Source organism: Engystomops pustulosus, chromosome 3 (genome assembly GCF_040894005.1).
Source record: "Engystomops pustulosus chromosome 3, aEngPut4.maternal, whole genome shotgun sequence".
NCBI classification, from domain to species: Eukaryota; Metazoa; Chordata; class Amphibia; order Anura; family Leptodactylidae; genus Engystomops; species Engystomops pustulosus.
Window position 1 is genome coordinate 144,358,722 of NC_092413.1, and position 23,942 is coordinate 144,382,663.

General features: G+C 40.7%; 2 protein-coding genes across 6 annotated transcripts in view; both read left to right on the forward strand.

Annotated features, from left to right (window-relative positions):
- LOC140122037 (uncharacterized) overlaps positions 1–11,453 on the forward strand; it is a 28,262-nt gene extending 16,809 nt beyond the window's left edge. For 3 of the 5 annotated variants that reach the window (XM_072142401.1, XM_072142399.1, XM_072142400.1), the window contains exons 2-3: positions 1,489–1,661; positions 8,052–11,452. In XM_072142401.1, the coding sequence (XP_071998502.1) occupies positions 8,113–10,086 (1,974 nt within the window). In that variant the 5' untranslated portion in view covers positions 1,489–1,661; positions 8,052–8,112 and the 3' untranslated portion in view covers positions 10,087–11,452. Of the gene's footprint in view, positions 1–1,488; positions 1,662–8,051 lie in introns of all 5 variants that reach the window. The other 2 variants (XR_011854245.1, XM_072142402.1) reach the window with 2 other exon arrangements.
- A 2,670-nt stretch (positions 11,454–14,123) lies between these two features.
- LOC140120566 (uncharacterized) lies at positions 14,124–22,905 on the forward strand. The gene is made up of 2 exons (XM_072139555.1): positions 14,124–14,239; positions 21,596–22,905. Exon 2 carries the CDS (start codon positions 21,622–21,624, stop codon positions 22,729–22,731), a length of 1,110 nt encoding a protein of 369 aa, XP_071995656.1. The 5' UTR covers positions 14,124–14,239; positions 21,596–21,621; the 3' UTR covers positions 22,732–22,905.
- Positions 22,906–23,942: the final 1,037 nt, after the last annotated feature.

The window sequence follows — 23,942 nt, forward strand, 5'->3', positions numbered from 1 at the left end:
GTAAATGACCCCCATTATTTTTTATTAAGTGGAGGGGCCCCTATGGGAGCCAAATTTTCCCCCTCCCTTGCAAATATATATATGATGAAATGGGAAGAGGATGCTGTATTTTTCCTCTCCAACCCATACAGGGACTTGTCTGGTTTGGTTGGTATACAACGACCTGGTGTGGGTTTGGAGAGGTTCAGAAGAAACATTTGTTTAAGTTGAGTTTAAGTTAAGTTTTTGTTGAGTATCTGAAGGCCAATGATCTTAACCATAAGTTCGCACATTTGTTTGGGGTTAACAGTATTGCCTTTTTGGATATACAGCTAATGGGTTGAAGGTTAAACCATACAGGAAAAGTGTTGCAGGTTATTCTACCCTTTTAGCAACATCATGCCACCTGAAACATGTTGTCAGCAATTTACCTTATTTAGAGATGGTACGTCTTCGCCACAATTGTATGGATATCCAGGATTTTGATAAAAAAAGAATAATGATACATGATAAATAAAGGCAGCATTGTTGTATTAGAAGAGCAGAGAACAACTCATGCATCACAGCAGTCCTCACTCTTGGAAGGAAAACAGAACGGGAATGGAAAAAATACCTATGTTATTGGGAGGTTGTACATTGAGATAGCGATTGCTGTTTCCTGTCTGGACTACATTCATTGGGGGCTCTCACCAGATTTTGCGCCTCACCCTAATCCGGCCCTGTGTTTACATCATAACTAAGGCTACATTTACACGACCGTATGGGGTACGTATGTACAGCCGCAAGCCTGTACCACTCCATACCCAGGACAAAGATAGGACATGTCCTATCTTTCCCTGTAGTAGGACCTATACGCCATGTATTTCTATGGAGAGGGGAGGGGAGGGGTCACCGCTCCTCCTCTCCATGGCGCTGGACGTATGCCTGCCCGGCTTATATCGATGTAAATGCAGCCTTAGACACTGTCTGAATGCAGCCTTAGACCCTGTTCGTTGAAACACCTTGATCTATGGATACTGCTATGTTGGACTGTAAGATAATTTTATATCAATAAAAGAAGATTTGTTTACCGTACCAAGTGTGAGTCTATAGTGTGCCAGGCACAGTGTGGATTTTGTCTATTGCTTTTCAATGTTGTGTCTTCTGTCTGGCAGTAGGTGTACATTACCCATTAGTATGTGCTGCTGTAGGACGAACAAGAAATGCTACTTATGAGGTAGCACGCTCAAAGATCATCCCATACCTTATCCATGTAAAAAAAGTTGCTGCCAAGGCATTAGTCATTAGCAAAGTCTCCCTGTATTTTTTAAAGGGAATGTCCTAGGGGACTATGGAGTGTTTTGTATATATGCTCCATACAGATAAGGTTCCATAGAATTTTCTATAGCAGTGTTATCTTCTATTGTAATATTGTCTGTGATGTACATCAGCTGACTGTTGCATAGAAACCCTATTATAAATGGTTTTCTTAATTTGTGATTTCTATGACTGCTTCATATGCCCTGACAGATAAGAGATATACAAATAAAGGTGTAGTAATAAGTAACCACCAGAGGTCAGTACAGGAAATGTAGCAGCGTCATTTGTGGAAAACGAAACTTCCATGAACTTATGTGTGAGCACTGGATTATTCTTCGAAACCCAGAAAGAAGCATAGGAGGAAACAGTTCTCTGCCATACAGGTGAGCAGTGTATGAGCAATATGAAAAATAGTCACAGAGAAAAGGCAGTGACTCTGGATTTAAACATAGGAATGCTAACATTGGGTCACCTCTAATATATCAAGTAGTGTACATATTTAAAAGTTTGTCAAATGCTCTATACATGGGCACAGACCTTTACTATTACTCTTATTCTGTTTATTAGACATTTTTCAATAATACAACTCACAAATAAAAACATAGAAATAGTCAAAAACAGAGGCCATTTAATCAATAATGAGAAAACTAGTGTAGATCAGATAGTGGAATCTCTGTAATTGCATACTTATGCATCTAATAATGTAAATGTTTCACATAATCAAAAATAAACGGTAACTTCCTTATCATAAAGTAGTCAACTCTCATTGCACATAACAGACCCATAATGTCAGCAACACCATCTGCTGTCGGAGGAGAACACAGGTAGGTGATCATCTGGGGTTTTTTTCCTCCTGGATTTTTTTTTGCCCTGCCAGGGAGAACTAGAGGGAAGGAGGCTTTATAAGGAGGACTAGAGATAACAGGCATTATAAGTTTGGGGGTGAGCAAGTAATAGCTAAAGGGTTATTATAACAAGGGGGTATACAAATGAAGATTTTATAATATATATGGTCTAGTATATTTCTATTTTCTCTGTTTATGTTTGGTCTTATCGGTCAAATTTTTTTCTTTGACAATCAATGAAATTATTACAACAAATTTAGAATGCAGGAAACTAGCAGATTTTAGGGATGACTTACACAGAAGTATGTAAATGATATGGATGTCAAATAATGACGAAACAGCAACTGTTTTTCAAAGGTTTTTAAGGTTCAAAGGGCAGCTTAATAACAAAGTCACAGTGCTCCAGGTAGCCAGGTCACAGTGCTGCTAAGTAGCTAAGACACGAATTATGTGGATACACTTGTGACTGGGTCCATATATCAAAAGGCACAGGCTAAGTAGCCAAGTCATATTGCTCTATGTACAGGCTCGGACTGGCCCACAGGTGAAGAAGTGAAGCCACCGATGGGCCCCTGAGTTAGGTGGGCCCTCAGGCCCTGCATAAGTAGTGCTGGACAAGGTACCCTCTCAGTAATTTATACATATATATTTGGTATATAGCGTCTCATCTATCCTATGTGTTTATATGAATATATTAATAGATAATGTAACAAACGTATAGCTGTGGTGGGCCCCAAGATCAGATTTCACTGGTGGGCCCGAGGAATCCCAATCTGAGACTGTCGATGTAGCCAAGTCACAGTGCTTCTCAGTAGCCATGTCACAGTGCTCACAGTAGCTAAATCACATTGCTCTTCAGTAGCCAAGTCACAGTACCCATCCAGGAGTATAGTCACAGTGTTCCTCCAGGAGCCAAGTCACAGTGTTCCTCCAGTAGCCAAGACACAGTGGGGCAGATTCAGGTACAATCGGCGCAAATCGGAAATATTCGGGTAACACGTCGGGAAAACGCGAATCGGGCCCTTAGTAAATGACCCCCAGTGTCCTTCCAGTAGCCAAGTAACGTGCTCCTCAGTAGCCAGGTCACAGTGCTCATCTAGAAGCCAGGTCACAGTGTTTTTCCAGTAGCCAAGACACAGTGCTTAAGTCACATTGCTCCTCAGTGACCAAGTCACATTGCTCTTCTGTAGAAAAGTCACATTGCTCCTCTCTAGCCAAGTCACATTGCTCTTCTGTAGAAAAGTCACATTGTTCCTCTGTAGCCAAGTCACATTGCTCCTCCAATAGTCAATTCACATTGCTCTTCAGTAGCCAAGTCACAGTGTTCCCAGTAGCTATGTCACATGGCAATGGTTCCATAAGCAAGGCAAATAAGGCTGGGGATAAGGGACATCCTTAGCTGCTGCTGCCGCTAGTAATATGTATTGGTTCTGGTCTAATTTTAGGAAATTTAAGGTAGATGACTTGTTGGTCATAAAGTAGTTTAAGAGTGGTAATAAGGTTAGAAGGGAATCCAAAGTGAATAATATTAACATTTTTAGGAATGTTATCCGGGGTTTGGTGAGATGGGATAAAGACAAGTTGGTCTTTATGTATCAGCGCAGGGAGGAAAGCATATGTTGGGCCATAATAGAGATGAAGAGTTTTGGGTCCACATTAAGCAGAGGTATGGGTCTATAGTTGTTAGAAATGAGGGTGTCCTTATTTGGTTTAGGTATTAAAGTTCATATGTGTGAATAAAGTTCATATGGCATTTGTTCACGTAACAGGGCATTACAATACCATCAAATATGGGGTAGAAGGATCAGAAGGAGTCTTTTGAATAGGCTACAGAGGGACCATCTGGGCCATGTGATTTACCTAGTTTAAGGGCTTTAACATTTTACAAAATCCCCTTGTCGGTGATTAGGGCTTTGAGGGTCTCAGCTGCTAGGACAGAAAGGGATGGCAGTTGCAAGGTATTCAAGAAATTATCTATCCTGGAAGAATCCAATTGGGGGTTTAAAGTATTTTGATAAAACTGGCAAAAGGTGTTATATATACGCTCTGGGTGGGAAGTAACAGAGCCGCCCTGTGTATTAAAGGGGTATTCCCACAAAGACAAGATTCTTAAATATACTCAGGATAATAAAATAACACATTCTCTTATTCAATGAGTAAAGCTACAAGCTACAGACAGATAAGGTCTTTATCCAGGGGAGAGGGAGGGAGGCATATAACAGAGCATCACATAGCATCTCATAGCAGAGAGGAATCATGAAGTATCTGTTAAGTGAGTGCTCATCCACACTCTGGAATCTTACCCTGACCATCGCTGAGTGATAGGAGCTAAAACAGCAATAAAACTGAGTAAAATTGTAAAGTAATACTAATAAAATTATCTTTATTGTGTAAACATCACTAAGGGATTGAAATTTGCGAATTTTCTTTCGTGGGCAAACCCCTTTAATAGATTATACTAAGTTAAGATGCTCCTTTTGTGACTATCTTGCCCAAGCTGCTTTATCTTTTTGAAACCCTGCCGGTGCCGGTTCCATTGGGTGCTCTGAGGTCCCTGCAAGCATCAATTTTACATTTTATCTGGGCCAAAAAGAGGCACAGAGTCTCCAAGTCTGTTCTAATTTCTCACAAATCCAAGGGTGGACTATCGGTGCCGGATATTACCAGATACTACTGGGCAACACATTTGCGACGAATCCCAGCGTGGTCTACCTTGCTGGCATTCTCCAAATGGATGGAGATTGAGAAACTATGGTTGGCTCCTTTCCACCCCAACTCTTACCTCTGGCCTGAGGAGGCGTCTACATTGCCTGACCCCCAATTGGGTCCCATCTCATTCACGATTAAATTGTGGAGGGCCTGTGTGACCAGGTTTCCGCTGGTATCCCAATGCTCTCCTATGCAATCTTTCTTACACACCCCTCTTATGCAACAGGCTGGAGTTGGGCAGGAAATTAAACCATGGCATGAGAAGGGATTGTTTAGATTCGCAGACATAGTAGACTACCGAGATAGGAAGATTTTGCCGTTCCCTGCCTTGCAAGATAAATTCCATCTCCCACATACAGCCAACTTCCACTATATTCGTATTAGGCACTTCCTGCAGTCCCTAAGCAATACTGAGATGGTTTCGGTGCCCACCGCGTTTGAGCACATCTGCAAAACCGCTACCCACACCTCTGGTCTTATATCAGATATCTATATGATACTATTACACCCAAGATCAGATGACCCTATAGCACATCCATACATGGCCAAATGGGAAAGCATAGTGGGGGGTCCAATATCACAAGACACGTGGCAGATGATCTGGAATAGAGCAGCTAAAACCTCTTTATGTGCTACACATAAGGAGAATCAGTACAAGCTGATGTTGCAGTGGTACCATACCCCATCCTTATTACACAGATTATTTCCAGATACGCCAGACACCTGCTGGCGATGTGGCTCGGCCGGGGGAACTCTTCAGCACATCTTCTGGACGTGCCCATTGGTGCAGCCTTTCTGGCAGGAGGTAAAGTCTCTCCTCCGGGAGGTTGTAGCGGTGGACATTCCACTCTCCCCATTGTATTACTTGCTAAACGTCTCTCCTCAGCCCATGGCCAAGACGGCCACAAAATTGAGCTTGCACGTACTCACAGCTGCAAGATGCCTGATAGCGCAATTTTGGAAAAGGCAGGCCCCCCCCTCCCGAATGGACCTACTCGCTAGGGTAAGGGAGACTCGCAGTATGGAACACTTGACCGCCTCCTTGAACAATCGTATCCCATTATTCGACAAAACCTGGGAACGTTGGGATCGCTACTGGATAGAAGAGCGGGCAGGAGGAGGAGAGTGAGGTGGTCACCCCTATCGTTTCTACCCGAGTGTTAATTGTTGTCATGGTGAGTTCGTCTGAATGTCTTCTGTTGGTTTCCCCCCCCCCCTCCCCAACCCTTCTAGACCAACTGAGCATGAAGTTCAAGCGTTCCTTGGTATTTGGTTTACTATCAGGAAAACATTGCACTGTTAAACTTTGTACCCCAGTATGTAAATGGGAAATTTGAGCTGTCAATATCTTTGGGGACAACACTTGTTTTCTCGTTTGTACTATTATTGGAAAATCTTAATGTGAAATACGTGCAAATTATTTGTTATATTGTTTTGAAAATGATAATAAAAATACAATTATATAAAAAAAAAAAAAAAAAAAAAAAAAGATGCTCCTTTTGGCAGTGGTGGAGGGCTTAAATTTTGTCCCTCTTATTAGTATAATGATAGAATCCTTGTGTCTATCTAAGGGCTCTCTCGTTTGTGGCGGTACAAAGTGCCTTAGCTGGAGTTTACCATCATATACGCATTTTGTGATATGCAGGGTGGGCTGCAATTGGTCTGCCAAATGTAACCTTTGTAGATAGGTCTCCAGGGAGTACTTCATCTGTGTACGCTCTTTCTTACACTTAACTTCTAGCCTCATGAAAGTGCCTGAAATAAACATCTTGGGGCAGATTTATCATCAATTTTCTAAGGTACTAACTTATCTATTTTATAAACAGCTGTGGCAAAGTAAAAGCTATGGGCAACTAGAACAGTTCTGCTCTAAGAGACTTGTGATAAATCTCCCCCCTTGTGTACTATCCAGTGTTACCTGTGGAAAGATTATAGCCTGATGTGGAGTGGAAATTATGGAAGTTATGGTTTGTTTCTATCTGTGAGCAAATGGTAGAGTCTACTAGCTGTGATTCAATCTCTAATTATAGAGGGAACTATTTACTAAATATCTAAAACTATATGATATATAAACTGTACAATGGACCAAATATATCAAAAGTGCAAACCGACTAAGTTTGCAGTTTTCCTCACTCATGTGCAGGTTGCGCCAAATAATCCAATAGTGGCGCACACTCTTAGTAAATCTGGTTTGTTGTCAGGATGTGCACACAGTTACACCTTTTTTTGCACTTTGCTACATGCTGTTGCAACAGAATTGTGGCGCAGCTCAGTAATACATATGGCACGAACTCACGCCCCTTTAGGTGCACAGTTTTGTACAGTGGGAAACAAAGTGCAACCACAAAAGTGGTACAAACACTTCATGTCAAGTTCCAAAGATCTTCTTTTAAAGGCAAAGATAGACAAAAACTGGCACAGACACAATGATATACATTTGGGCAATTGGCTGTAGAATGGCGCATTTATCTGATTCAAGACATTGGGGCACATTTACTTACCTGGTCCGTTCGCGATCCAGCGGCGCATTCTCTGCGCTGGATTCGGGTCCGGCCGGGATTCATCAATGCAGTTCCTCCGCCGTCCACCAGGTGGCGCTGCTGCGCTGAAGTCCGCTGGAATGCCTCGAAATACACCGGCCTACCCAGGATGAAGGTGAGTGAAATTTTCGCGACACAATTTTTTTTTTAAATGCGGCGGTTTTTCCGAATACGTCGGGTTTTCGTTCGGCCACGCCCCCCGATTTCCGTCGCGCGCATGCCGGCGCCGATGCGCCAAATTCCGATCGCGTGCGCCAAAAACCCGGGGCAATTCAGGTACAATCGGCGCAAAACGGAAATATTCGGGTAACACGTCGGGAAAACGCGAATCGGGCCCTTAGTAAATGACCCCCATTATTTTGGCCACCCTATGGCAGATGTGTTTATGGTTCAATAACGATTTTATTTAATATGTACATTGACAAGTAGAGTAAATTGTGACAAGCATTTCAAGAGTAGTGGCATCATTATGTTGAATGCTTAATATGACAGGATTAAGTGCATAATGAAATTGAATGTATTGGAACAGGGAAATCAGAAAAAAACTGTGGCAGATGTGTTTAGATACATCTGTCATACAAACATACAATTTAAACTAATAAAATTACAATAGTATATTAGACATACAGACATTCTCCATTTTTATATAAATATCTTACAATATTTTATTTTCTTCCAGGGTAACTTGCATATATTATACTGGTGGTTTCTGAATAGAATAATCTTCTATTGCATCAAAAATGCAAGAATCTCCAGAATTATCTTTGTTAAATAAGTCAAGTTTGTTTCTGCCTTTGCCTATAGACCCAAAAAGCCCAAATGGAAGGTATGTACAATGTCCAGCAACAGGACAGGTCTATTGTATGTCAACAGGCAGCATATACCTGAATAGCTCACAAATTGATCCACTACCTACCAGTATTTCATCTTTAAATGAAAGAAAAGATTCTAAATCATTTTCTGGCAACCCTTCATCATGCACAATGAAAAAATCCTTAAATACAAGAAGCTCAGATAAACCTGCAGACAGTGAAGGTGCTATAACAGTTCCAAACATTAAGAAGAATACAAATGAAGATCAAGCTGTCAAGAATGATATATCAAAAACACAGAGCAACAAAGCTCCTTATTTAATTAACGCAGGAAAACAAATGCAGGACGCTTTAACAATACCTAACAACCAAAGCAACAGCATTGCAAAAAACAAGAATGAATATGAACCAGTTCTAGATAGCACAGTTTCAACAAACAGTCCAAATGTCAAGAGCAATTCCAAAGCAGCCAAAAGGAAACACAAGAACAGAAAGAAAAAAGATAAAAAAACAAAGATGGAAAAATCTCAACAGACACAGGAACTATTGTATACAAGCTCTATAAAAAATTCACTGCAACTAAGCAAAAGTAAAACCGAAAAACAGAACAATTCTACTTTGCTTCCACTGATTAAACCCACTACATCAATCCTGAAAAAATCTTCAAACACTGAAAACCCTACTCAAGGAACCTGGGTCACAACTTCTGCATTACGGACCATTTTAAAGCCTGTAATAAAGAAACAAAGTAAAAAAGAATACAATAATTCTAATAATTCTGGTTATAATCCAGTTATTAAGCCGAAGAAGAAATCATTCAGATACTACATCACCTATTTGAAACCAATGACTGAACCAATGGAACCCATTAAAATTGATCTCAGCCACCTTCTGTTTCCACAGAGTGCACCACCTTTCATCAGTGGTAAAAAATTTCCACGAAATTCAAAAAGCACATTTCCACCACCCTCATCAAATATCCTTATGAACAGGTGTTCCTCCAAACCTGCAGCAAAACCATCTCTGTATTTAAGCAGAAAAGATCATGAGATGATTAATTTTGAAAAAAAAATAAGAAAAAAAACAAATCGAAGTAAGGCGTCTGTGAAAAAGTTCAATGGCTTTACCAGTGTCTGGAGGTTCCTAAAACCATTTAATCGCAAACCACATCATCACTTTAAGAAGAAGCGAAGGTCTTTACAGGGCCAGTATAAAAACTGCATAATGGCTTCATCTGTTTATGAAATAATTCACAGTCGATTTGCTAAGAATACAAATGAGCACATGCCTGCATCACAGATAAGAACTCTGCTGAGCACGGGAGTTCGAAAACTGAGAAAAAGACAAAGGTGGGTCCGACTTATGGAAGAAGAAGCCATTGAGAAGTACAAGAATATGATCTTTGTAAAAAACAAACAGAAATTAGATGTAGAATATTATGATGTGCTCCACCACCCAGAAAAGTCATGGCTTGTAAGTTATGGCCGATGGGTGATAAACCATAAGAGTAAAGAATGCTGGCCCCTGCTTGTGAGATGCTTACACAAGTATCCTGACAGTACACTGCGAGAGGCCTGCAAACATCGCTCCTTCTGCTTGAAGTGGGATGGGACATCTTACACCCTGCGAGTGGATCATGCTTACTACACTCAAATACAGTGTCATATGGCTGTGACTGATACCTCATTTGCAGAGCTAATTGTTCACACACATAAGGAGATGACTGTTCTCCCTGTATATTTTGACACTGATTTTTGGAAAAAGACAGAGGTAACACTGGAAACATTTTTCACAACTAACATTTTACCCTTCTTAAAGAAAGCCAAGAATTTCTCATACTTGAAAAAGCAACCTAGAAGAAAAAATGTCCGGATTCTAGGGATCCCAGAATGCTATACTTAAAACTCTTTACATGATCTGGTTTCAAATAGGATCCCTCAAATGCTTCGTCTAAAAGGCAATATACGTGTGGAAAGGATCTATAGGATAGGAGTGAGAAAAGAAGGAGACAAGACGAAATATTCAAAACCGAGGCCAGTGATAGCAAGAATCCATAAAGACAATGATAAAATGGAAATAATTCGGGCATGGCGAAAACAGAGTGAGTTCAAACTGGATAATAATAGGATCTTTATTTTCCATGACTATCTATTTGAAGTTAGAAAGAAAAGAAAAGCATTTTCATCATGTTGCTCGATTCTAATTCAAAAGCAGGTGAGATTCAGACTCCTGTATCCGGCCACATTAAAGTTGTACCTAGAGAATGGAACTATCAACACTTTTGAGGACCCTATAAAAGCCATGAAGTTCATTGAGGAGAAATATGATCTCTTTGATCTTTAAAGGTGGTTGCCCATAACAGAAAATTTTTAACCCTTTATTTTTTAATTTTAGTCAGTTTTATTGCTGGTTTAAGTTCTATCACTCAGTAATTGTCAGTGTAAAATCCCAGGGTGTGGGTGGGGACTCTCTAAGCAGACGCATGTGGTTAGATTATCAGGGTACAGGTGTATACACACTTTCATTTACCTTCTGAACATTCAATAGTATCTGACACATAGAAAGAGATATGAGACAGATCAAAGATAAGAGGGTGAGATCCATGAAATATATATAACATTCTTATCTCTGGTACATCTCAGCTACATACACACTGTTAGATCCGATGTGCCTCCCTCCCCCTTTCTCCAGATGATGAACATATCTGCCTGTAGCTCGTAACTCAGGATGTGATGTGTTGTTGTTTGCCGGCAGGAAGTCAGCATGTATCAGTGTGAGCTGGTCCTGGAATGCAAGGGGGAGGGGGCTAGAGTCATAGAGCAGAAAAGAGCTCAGCTCCACGGCTTCAGACAGAAAAGCAAGATGGCTGCCGACCCTAAATTCAGAAGATAGAGGGTCGGAAACCAGGGAAACTGAAATTGTGGAGGTTGGAAATATATCTGTTAAGTGCTGTATTTTTGTTAATAACAGTGAATTAGAGAATTGTGTTATTTTGTTGACTTGAGTATATTTTTAAAAACTTGTCTTTGTGAGAATATCCCTTTAAGTGAACTGTAAATTCTTATCTTTCTCTTTTCTTTGATGTTGGATACAAGCCTTATTTAGTCACTGGCTCATTAGTTTATAAATCAACTATTCATGTAATAAACTTTATTAATATGTTGTTATTAATCTTATCAGAGGAAAGTATTTTGCCACAACTGGCAGGGGGCATGCGAGAAGCAATACTCAGGAAGAGGGGGCAATGCCTGTAAGATGTACACAGTGGCCTAAACTTTACAGTACTGATCCTGTACGGCTTTGGTCACTGGCGGCAACAGTGAGAGAGCGCACAGTGTTAGTTGGTGCTCTAGTCCCCCTCCAGGGCTCCCTTTTTGACAGTAGGCCCTTGATGGTGTTTGGCGCAGATGAAGTGGAGAGATGCAGGGATTCTTAGCCACTACCTCATATTAGCACATATTTATGAACAATTGAACTAAACATTTCAACCTGTGGCTAGATGGCACTGGAATATCTTGTAACAGCCAGGAGAAACATGCCCTGTACCTCAGCACAATCGCTATATGCACCAGGAGAGTCTACAGATCCCTAGAAGTCACCAGTAGCCAAATAACTTTGCAACCCTCAACTACGTAAGATATAGTGTAGTGCAGCAATTGGGATATGGTGCTGGGACACTGCAACTTTTTTCCAAAAATGATAAACTGATAAACTTTGATAAACTGCCTTGTCTTAGGGTAGGCTTCATCCACACCCACCAGTGACAGCAGGGTGAAGCAAGAAGAAGGGTTGGCCCCTGGAGCACTTCCGGTGTAGGTGACAGATTCCCAACAGATGGTAAGATGGGGGATGTGATGGAAGTGGCAGGCCAGGAATGCACACAGCAAACAGAGATATTATAAACTAATGGTTCATTTATTATTTATGTAACAGACTGGTAACAAACTCCTTTCTCTGAGGGCTAGCAGGGCTGCCTTTTTGTGGCAGGATAATAGTCCTGGCATAGCAGGAACAAAATAGTACCTCAGCCTGGACTAATGGTCAGCTAGGCTGGCAATAATCTCCAGGGAGCTGAGTCTGCTCTCCTGCATCAGCAGCATGACATATAGAGCTATAGTTTTATTCTTTATTCTTTCTAGACAGAGATGTCTAAGCTGCCAACCTTTAGGTAACACATACAGAAATATTATACTAATGCACAACTTATTTCCGCCACTTGGAGGCGCTGTTCTACCATGCAGCCTATGCCAGAGGACTATATGTTGTAATATGGATCCTGGGAATATAAAGGAAGAGCCCTAAATAGCTGGATATCTGAAATGGGGGAGCCCAGTAAGGTGTTCAGTCCCACAGGGTTCCCTGGGTATGAATTCGTAATTAGTTCTGGACATTACACTCCCATGAAGAATTATAAAATATTATCCCATTGGCATAGGTATGAAACCAGACTGTATCATATGTACCCCTCATCTGATCCAAGTTGTCAGCAAAGCCCTGGTAGGATGGATACACATATGCTGGTCATGTCCTATGATACGCAACCAAACTGTTTCATATGTACCCATCATCTGATCCAAGTTGTCAGACAAAGCCCTGGTAGGATGGATGCACGTACGATGGTCATGTCCTATGATACAGTCTTTCTGGCATAGGGTATTCAATTATTATAATGCAGTGTATAAGACAGTGGAAATTCTGACACAGGAGCTGGTAATGCTATTTATGACTGCAATTTCCATGTCTCTGTCTCTGCCTTTTAAAAAGGATTACCTAGAAATCTCCTACATTCAGCCAAATAAGTGATCACCAACACTTGTAGTCATCATTTGTCCCCTCATTGGGAGAATTCCTTGTCTTTCCTCCATCATGAGAATAGATGAATCTAGCCTTTTTGCTGCCAAAGGTGAAAAATTGAAAATGCGCCCCCACCTCACCTACAATATAATGGAGCGTGTTCCTAAACATATATTATCTTCACAACGCAACTGGACATACTGTTCCTCACATAAAACATACTTTATATAGACCCCTGAATAATTTATAGTATATACAGCATCTACAATTTATTATATATACCAGTATCCCATAATTAATATAATACCCCACTAAGACTTCGTACATATAATGCATTGTGTTTTGAAACAACACTATAAGCAATTTATGTACAGCACCCTGCTAATTTATATACACACCTGTTTTATTTTTATACAGTTACCCTACTTTATTTATAATGGGCCCCATATGCATAATCCCAAATTATATTATATACAGTACTCCATATAAAGCCACCCAGTTATTTTAAATCTAACCCCTATATCCTCCATAGACAGTTTATAGAGCAACAAGTCGCAGAAAAGGAACCAGTTCTTACAGACCATCTGAAAATCTAGATGTGATGGAGATGCCAACACAACACAGCTTTACACTCAAGGAAGAAGATATAATACACTGTAGGGCAAGAGAGGTGGTTTCTGCTGCAAGGAGAAGCGGCAAATTAAGGTATATTGATGAATAACAAAATACAAACCACATATACTCACTTGCGGTCCTCTTCATTCCAATCCCGGCGCTGGTCTTCTTTAATGTTGACACGCCAGGATCGCCTATAAAAAAGACTTAGAATTAGCAGCCTGGAGTGCGGGGACAACCTGTCCGGCGCTTCGGACAGCTAATTATACACACCCGTGCCACTTGTGCCCTTGTGACGTCAAGTGAGGGTTTTGAATTTAAGCTGGGAGAGGGGTTTGCAGGGGACATGCATAATTAGCCAGACATCTTGTCCCAGTGCTAGATGAAACAGCTTCATTGGTTGCTGGGGTTGTAAGCTACAGAACCAGAGATAGATGGTGCTATAGTTGGAAATGCAAGCTGCACATAAAGATCATATTAATGCCTATTTTTTAACTGCCTTCACTGGGTGCAAACTGTTCAGCATGAGCTGTAAAGCTAAGGGAGGAACTGAGAAGTGGGAGGATTACAAATAACATGACATATGAAGAAACTGATAACAGAAAGAAATCTTTAGGAGAGAAGAACCTGTGAAGACTAATATAAGGTAATGTAACTGTGGCTTTGCAGAATTACTTATGTACTGTATATACTCAACTATAAGCCGACCCGAGTATAAGCCGAGACCCCTAATTTTACAACCAAAAACTGGGAAAACCTATTAACTAGAATATAAGCTGAGAGTGGGAAATGCATTGGTTACAGTATATAGCCAGCAAGCACCCAGTAGTATATAGCCAGCCCCCTATAGTATACAGCCAGCCCGCCCCCCTGTAGTATACAGCCAGCCCCCAGTAGTATACAGCCAGCTCAGCCTGCCCCCAGTAGTATACAGCCAGCCCAGCCTGCCCCCAGTGGTAGTAGTATATAAAAAAAACTATACTCACCCTCCGGCGGCCCCATTGCGCAGTGCGGCTCCCCAATGTCAGCACGGCTCCTCTTCTGTCTTCTGCACCAGTCTTTTTTCTTCTGTAACAGCCTGCAGGGCGCGCCCATGCTTCCTCCTGGCTGGCAGGCGCATACTATGACGTGGCCGCTGCTGACATCATACTATGTGCCGGCTGGGAAGAAACAGGCACGGAAGACATCGGGACCACCGGAGGGAGAGTATATAAGTTGTTTTTTGTTTTTTTTTAAGTGCTGATCTCGTGTATTGACCCATGTATAAGCCATTTTACAGCTTAAGGCTCAGCCCAATTTTTTGGATTCTGACTTGCGTCGCTTTATATTGTTATAACTTTTGAACACTGTTACTTATCAAAGCGATATTGAGATTGTTTTTTCTTCACATGTTGTACTTCATTTTAGTGGTAAATTTTGGCAGATAAGTTTTGCGTTTATTTACAACAAAAAAGAAAAAATGATGAATTTTAAGAAAAAATTGCCATTTACAAAATTCGAAAATCATCGTACTTTCAGGCAGATAGATTTACCACCTAAATAAGTTGCTAAATAACATTTCCCATTTGTCTACTTTACATTTTCATGATTTTTGAAATGTCTGGATAATTTATTTGGATGTCATACGGCTTACAAAAAGAATATAGATTTTCCATATTTTCAGAATGGACTATTTTGGGGATTATTATGGTTTTGAATTAAACTTTAAATATTTAGCATTAAAACCACCCTAGATAATCTTTCTTTTGAGGGCAGGAGTAGAAAAGCATCAATTCTGTACTGTATTTTTTACTTTTTTTTTATTGGTGTTCACCATATAGCCTAATAATCATGTTATCGTTATTCCATGCAGGGCCGGTGCTAGACAAAGTGGGGCCCCAGGCAAAACCAAAAATGGGGCCCAAAAATAAAACTATTTTATGACCAGTCACAGTCAGAAAGAGGCTCCCTTTAGTATGGTAAAACAATCTGTAATAATGGAGAATTTTATAGGAGATAGATCATAGGGAAATTGATGGACAGCACGGTGGCTCAGTGGTTAGCACTACAACCTTGCAGCGCTGGTCAACATCTGCAAACAGTTTGTATGTTCTCTCTGTGTTTGGGGTCCTCTGGTTTCCTCCCACACTCCAAAAAATTACTGGTAGGTTAATTAGATTGGTCCCTGTCCCCAATGGGCCTCATAATTTGGCAAGCTCTGTGCAGCGCTGCGTAACCTGTGTGCACTTTATAAAGAAATTATTAATTATTATTATGATAGAAGATAAATATGAAAGATGAAACACTTGCCCCATTTTCAAAATTGCATTAAAGAGTTTATAGAAATAGGCGCATTCATGCAATTTTTATTCAAACTGAAACATTTTATAAAAAATACTTAAAATTTGACTTTGATGGCAAAAAAATTGTTCCAAACAGAAAATATTCACCTTCACCTCACAGCCAGTCACAGCCTGAAAAATATAGTAATAAAACAGATTAAAAAGTAAAGGCGCCATAAAACCTATATAATTTTAAAGCAGACAAGCAGGCGATGCATTAGGCAATTAACATTCAAAATTTCCTCTAAAATATGTACAAATCCAGATACTTATATAAAGAAAATATACTTTCCTAAAACAGTAAGATGTGAGGAGATCATACAGACCCCACATGTGTATATTCACCAAAATATGCAGCAAAGGGAACGTTACATCCACAGGGGACACCAAACAATTTATCCAGAAAATTGCACTGAACGTCAATGCTCCCTTACACAATGGTAACCCAAATAAATAACTATATATCCATAAACCAAGCTAATGAGATAGCAAAAGTCACGTTTAGATGTGCGCCATTGTATTAGCTGCACAATAACAGAACCCTCAGCGCGTCATAAGAATTTGAGTAAGAATGTCATAACATTGGTGTAAATAATGGAGGATGGTGGGAAATAAAAACTTTATTATGGAACATGTGTGTGTTTTTGGTGTTATATATAGCTTTACATACATGTTCTGGGTCGCGGTGTTAATATATAATAGCGACATTGGGCAAAGAGGATCTAATGTTCATCATATCAATCAATTTTCACAGAAAAAAAAAAAAACTATCACGAAATAAAAGGCAATAAGAGAGAAAGTGTGTTCTTAGATAGTTCTGCATTGAGAAGGGTTAAAAAACATAAATATTAGTTGATATTATCCCTTCTAATAATGTAGTAACATATAAAGTGAATATTTCCATTATCTGTGAGGTGCAGCAGCTCCTATGTGCAGCAAATTCTCCCTGTAGCCTTATGGCTAAGAATCTGGAGGGGGGGGGGGGACATTTCAGAGAGCTGTATCTCTGGCTCTGTGACACATAGAACCTCACTTGGCAATTGCCCACTTTTCCTACCCATAGCGCCGGCCCTGAGGAATGATCTGCATCCTATGAGATGATACTACATGAAGGTGCATATCCATGATCAAATAAAACAAGAAAATAAAGTCCACAAGATAAAAGTGAAGAAGTGGCTTGTCAGTCCTCTTCTTCTAAGTCCATCCTGCTGTCAAGGGAGGCGCAGTCTCTGAGCTGGCTCAAGACTAGCCGGTGACAATCCTGGATGGACAAAGTTTCTCTGTGCATGGTGAGGCGCCTCCTGGCGTACCACATGACGTCTTTGAAGCAATTCCACCATGTGGGTGCCTTGGAACAAACATATTTTTTAACTGCTTTCATGTCCACTTCTATAACTCACAGAACCATAAGATTTTCAGCTTCCATAGGATTCTTATTCTTAATATGACGAAAAACACGTTTCACAGAACCAAAGATAGAGGCTTCTGAAGTGACACCAACCCTGTAACCACTAAACTTAATTCATCTCATGTGAAAATGAGGTGAGATGAATCATATTAGCCTGAATTTGGGGGAGATTTTTTTTACCACATGACGTCTTTGAAGCAATTCCACCATGTGGGTGCCTTGGAACAAACCATAAAGAGCAGCATGGCATGTCGTGGTGTTCCTGGGCACAGAAAAAAGGAGTTCGTGATCAAGGGCTTTCAACAGGCCCCGAGCAAAGGGGCATGACTTTTCGATATGGGATGGACCCTCACTTCGTCATAACAGCTCAAAAGGGGAACACTGTGTCCGGTATAAATATACACAAAACACTTTATTTTATGGTGTCAAATAGGCCACAGCTTTATTTAAATCACAAGACTAAAACAGTTAGAAGAAGAGTTGGGTGATTAGCTAGGAATGGGCTTCACCTATACCGTGAGATCCCCAGCTGCCTGACGTACAGCCCGCCGGCCAGACAGCAATAAAGGGGCGGCACGCTCTGGCTTGCCATTCTAGCAGAGTCAGTCCACTTTATGGGCACCAATGACCCTTGTGAAGATCCTCACTCCAGTGCTTCACCACCGTGCCCGCCCCTGGATAACATTACCATTAAGACATCCTTCAGGCTGGCCACTTCCAAAGCTCAGCCTGTTCACCACCATGAGTTTTAACATCCTCTATTAGTTAAAAATCAGTCCACCTGCAACTTCCACCCAACTCCTCCACCGCCACAGAAGAGGCTGTTTGACACCTCAAATGGACTCGACCCCCCACAAAGCCAATAAACTCTAGTTCTCAGAGATGTTTTTTTGCAAAACCTGCGAGGAAATGTCCAAGTAAAATAGTATATCCCAACTCTACAAAATGTAACTGACTATATAGTAATGACAGCAATAATAATCCACTTAAAAACAGTGAAACAGGGAATCAAAAAGAGTAACCATGATTCCAATAAATACATGGGGGCTAACATACCCTCTCCTATTAAAATACAAAATACTGCACCTCTGCCTAGATAATGGTTCTGCACAGCTAAGACCACTAGTTATTTGCATCCTGGTGTTGAGGAATCATAAGTCCAATATATACCATTAATGTAGAACAGAATACAGGCGGTCCCCTACTTAAGGACACCCGACTTACAGACAACCCATAGTTACAGACAGACCCCTCTGACCTCTGGTGAAGCTTTCTGAAAGCTTTACCATAGTCCTAGATTGCAATAATCAGCTGTAAGGTATCTGTAATGCAGCTTTATTGATAATCCTTGATCTCATTACTCATTACTAAGTCCATACTACATATAGTCTTATACTACGGAGCTCCTTCAGAAATATAAACTGAGGATGTATGTACTCCCCTCCCTACAGCACCATCTAACCCTATGTAATATATACTTGAGCACATGTAATCTTATACTACAGAGCTACTTCAGCAATATAGACTGAGGATGCCATGGGTCGATACAATTACGGGGGTACCAGACTTGAATATTTTTTCTTATATTTTACTAAATTTGCCAAATACAACCTAATGTGGGGAAAAATCTATCATTTTTGCATCGCCGTATTCCAAGTGGCATAACATTTTTACTTTTTTGGCTACAGAGCTGGTTAATGGCTTGTTTTTTGCGGGACATGTTGTACTTTGCAACATTCTGGAGTACATCTGTTTTGTTGATCACTTTTTATTGCATATTTTGTGAGATTAAATAGGTAAAGATCATAATTTTTGGCAGGTTTTTTAAAGTTTTTTTTTACGGCGTTCATCGTACAAGTTCAATAATTATTTCATTTTATTCTACGGGTTGTTATGGACGCGGTGATACTATATATGTGGGGTTTGTGTTATGATTTAGCGTTATATGTCTCTTCAGATGTTATGGGGCTTATGGACATTTTTTTTATTGATTTATTACTTTATTTTCTATTGAAAAACAGTATTTTTTACTTTTTTACTATTTCCACCATAGGATGCTTGTTCATGATAATACTGATGTATTGCAGGGTATTAGCAGTGTCAGCCTATGCACATGCACAGGGTGACACTGTGCCTTTAAGATGATGTCACAGACGCCATCTTTCAGGCAGTGCCAGCAGGCAGCCCTGGGGTACTGATAGGACCCTAGGGCTGCCATAGCAATGATCAGGGGTGCCGATCGTGCGGGAAAGACCCCCCCCAAAGGCAAGTTAAATGCCGCGGTCGCGCTGACCGCGGCATTTAACGGGTTAAACACCCACGATCGGAACCCACTCCGACTGCGGGTGTTACCCGTGAATGTCAGTGGTAGATTACCTCTGACATCCCGGGACCCCCGTTGTGTTTTTAAACGCAATATAACAGCTGAGGGGAGGACATTTGCATAATTACATAGCTGCTAACATTACATTTTGTAAACGCAAATGTTAGTGCAGTGTAAGGGTGGTGCCCCACATGGCGTTTTTAACCCGTTTTTGGTCTGTTTTTAAGCAGTCCGTCCAAAAACGCATCCGTTTTTGGCCAGTTTTAATTAAGATAATCGGTAAAACCTGTAAAAACAGTTTTTAACGCATGTGTTTTTAAACTGACTGCTTAAAAACGGACCAAAAACGGGTTCAAAACACCATGTGTGGCATCACCCTAAGGTTACATTTACACAGCCGTATGCCCGCCGGGCCGGCATACATACTACATGCTAAAACTGGTCAAAAATGGATGCGTTTTAAAAAATGCATGCGTTTTTCAAGAATGGGTGCGTTTTTTAACAGACTGCTTAAAAACGGGCCAAAAACGGGTTAAAGACGTGTGCCGCCGGCCTTAGCCACGTTCATTTTGCGTTTTGATCGCATTTTGAGATCTAATCTGAAAGATGCACCCTTGATCCCATGTTTAACCTCTTGACGCTCAGCGTCCTATATAATGGACACTGAGCTCAGTGACTTAGCACTCAGCGTCCGATTTATCGGACGCTGAGCTGATGCCGGTTCAGCTCAAGATCTCAGCAGAACCAGCATCGGGACACACCCTATAACTAATAGCCGACACCCCAGTGTACTACCCAAATCTGCTCTGGTTTCCCTGATAGGCTGACAGATGCTCTGCTCCTTATTTGCCTTAAAGAGAACCTACCACCACAAATCTACCTATAAAGGTAGATCGGGTGGTAGGTGGATGTAAGGGACGTGAGGATAGCTCTTTTTAGAGCTAATCCTCACGTCCCCGCTAACTTTTGGGAAACTTTATTGACCTAATATGTAAATTTCGTTATGCGGCTACTGGGGCGTGGAGTAGCCGGCACGAGGCTACACAGCACGGCTACTCCACGCCCCAGTAGCCACATTACTCCTTCTACCCTGTTGCGTGCATCATGATGCGTTCTGCGCATGCGCAGAACGCCGGCTGAGCAGTCCCAGCTCCGAGGCCGGAGCTACTGCGCATGCGCAGTAGCCGGCTTGTCGGATGAGGGCGCGCAGCTACGAGGAGCTGCGCGCCGCACACAACAGGGTAGGAGGAGTAATGTGGCTACTGGGGCGTGGAGTAGCCGCGCTGTGTAGCCTCGTGCCGGCTACTCCACGCCCCAGTAGCCGCATAACGAAATTTACATATTAGGTCAATAAAGTTTCCCAAAAGTTAGCGGGGACGTGAGGATTAGCTCTAAAAAGAGCTATCCTCACGTCCCTTACATCCACCTACCACCCGATCTACCTTTATAGGTAGATTTGTGGTGGTAGGTTCCCTTTAAGAATTGGACAGTTCAGAGACCACCCAGTTATCAATTTACTAATTGATAGAAGGAAACAACATCAGGAGAGGAAGGGAGGCTAATTCATGCATCTAAGGGCTCTTTCACCTTCCGTTAAAAATAGGGCATGTTTCATAATTTTTTCCAGAGACAACCGATCAGTGAAAATACAAGCCAATGTGAAAACACCCATAGAAATCAATTGGCTTTGTGAGCCATCCATGGAAATAGCTGAACCACGGGTGTGAATAATGGCAATGTAAAAGAGCCCTAAGGAGCTACAACAAATAAAACAGAAATGCCCGTTTACTTTTTAAAGGGTCTTTCATTTAAAACTAATCAAAGTTGCATTTTTAACTGTAACTACTTTAGTATTCTGTACCTATTTAACTGCATACATACAGAACTATATGAAAGAGTATGTATTTGATCAAGTTTTTAAATATCCAAATTATTTTTTTTTCCCTTCAGTTTCTTTAAATCCTTAAAATATTGCAATGGTGCCACCGGAAAAGAAACCTTCACAAAAATCTGTGCCAGGAAGAAGCACTCAACCTGCGGTAAACTATACCAATTTGTCAGAGAAAAGACATCCTCAAGGTAAAGGATTACAAAAGACTGGCACTTGTGCAGAATTTCAACAGCCACAGTGTGCCAGTGAACCACCTAAAATACTAAATCAGCAAGGTGCTCATCCAACAGCAAGACACAAAGTGACCACAGGAGACTCCTCAAATGCTTCAAGAAGAGCAACCACTGGAAACGGGTATAGGCCAACCTCAAAGAAATCAGAGGCTACCCCAGATGTCCCTAAAAGACAAGCAACAACGCCCGCTGTACCTGTATCTGGCACTCAACTTTCTGCAGGAGAGATTGCTAAAATAGAACGACAGACACGCGGGCAGAGAGAGAATCCAGAATGGTATTCCTGGCGTCAAAACCGCATCACCGCATCTTTAGCACATCAAATATCTAACAGTAGATTTGCTAATCAAAAGACCAGTGCTATACCTCAGTCTTATCTAAAAGCTATACTGGGCTCAGCACCTCATGTGCAAACTGCTGCCATGAACTGGGGTATCAAGAATGAGAAAAAAGCTGTAAATTCCTATGAGAAACTAGCATCAGTCAGTAAAGGCAAAGAAGTACAGGTAGAAGAATGTGGATTATTCATTCACCCAACCAGCAACTGGTTGGCTGCAAGTCCCGATGGGATAGTAAAAGACAGGCGTACAGGAGAGACCCTAAATATTTTAGAGGTCAAGTGCCCATTCAAACATAGGGAGCACACAATACGTGAAGCATGCAAAGACCGGGATTTTTGCTTAGTTTTGAATGGCGATTCCTATACTCTGAAATCAAAGCATGCTTACTACACGCAGGTACAGTGCCAGATGGCTGTTACACGAATAAGCGATGCAGACTTTGTTGTCTACACTAAAAAAGAGACTGCAGTTATCCCAGTGAAATTTGATCCAGAGTTTTGGGAAGCCAAAGAATCAAAGCTGAAAAGATTTTATATGGAAGCTGTACTACCCAATGTAAAACATGGGGGCGCCAGTCCAGATGATATCCGCCATAAAGAGGCATTTACCCCAGAGGAATAAAGAAGTCACTCACCACTGCTTAAATTATGGGTCCGATAACCTCAACAAAAGCATAATCCTATATCCAAGAGAAATGACTAAATGTTAACTTATATTGCTGTAATAATGATGTTTTTGTGGATTTAGTGGAAAGTTTTGATTAATAGCTTATGTTAATAAAATACTCAACTTAAACACACATTTCCATCTTCTTTTGGAATAGAGGGTTATTCCAGAGTTCCTGAGGAACAATGATTGCTACAGGTCGCCAGATGTGACGTTGCTGGACCCAAAACAACATTTCCTTTACGGAGAGAAAATCATGTTGAACCAATATTATGCATTTCTATGACTAGGACAAAAAAAAGTGTAAGGTAAAGGCTAGGCTATAGACATACAGTGGGGAAAAAGTATTAACCCCTTAACACCGCAGCCCTTTTTCGTTTTTATTTTTCACTCCCCACCTTCAAAAATCTATAACTTTTTTATTTTTCCATGTACAGAGCTGTGTGATGGCTTATTTTCTGCGTAACAAATTACACTTCAAAATGGTGTTATTTAATATTCCATGCAGTGTACTGGGAAGCGGGAAAAAAATTCCAAATGCAGTGAAAAACGCATTTGTGCCGTATTCTTGTGGGCTTGGATTTTCCGGATTTCACTGTACACCCCAAATGACATGTCTGCTTTATTCTTTGGGTCGGTACGATCACGGGAATACCAAATTTGTATAGGTTTTATAATGTTTTCATACATTTAAAAAAATTAAAACCTCCTGTACAAAAAATTTTTTGGCGATTTTTACATCTTTTGGCGCTAATAACTTTTTTATACTTTGGTGTACGGAGCTTTGGGAGGTGTCGTTTTTTGCGGATTTTGATCCATTTTTAGGACTGTGCAACCTTTTGATCACTTTTTATAGAATTTAACATTTTTTTTAAAAAAAGGCAAAAAATTGCCATTTTGGACTTTGGGCGCAATTTTCCTTTAAATGTAGGTTAAACGTAGTGAAAAACCGTTATAATATTTTTATTGGGCATTTTTGGACGGGGCAATACCTAATGTGTCTATGATTTCTACTATTTATATCAGTTCTAGGGAAAGGGGGGTGGATTTGAGTTTTTAGGTTTTTTTATTATAAATTTTTTTTAACTTTTTTTTTTATTTTTACTATTTTTCAGACTCCCTAGAGTACTTTAACCCTAGGGTGTCTGTACGATCCTATCATATAC

Coding starts and splice junctions, on each gene's coding strand:
- LOC140120566 (XM_072139555.1), top strand. CDS start 21,622: ATGGTGCCACCGGAAAAGAAACCTTCACAAAAATCTGTGCCAGGAAGA.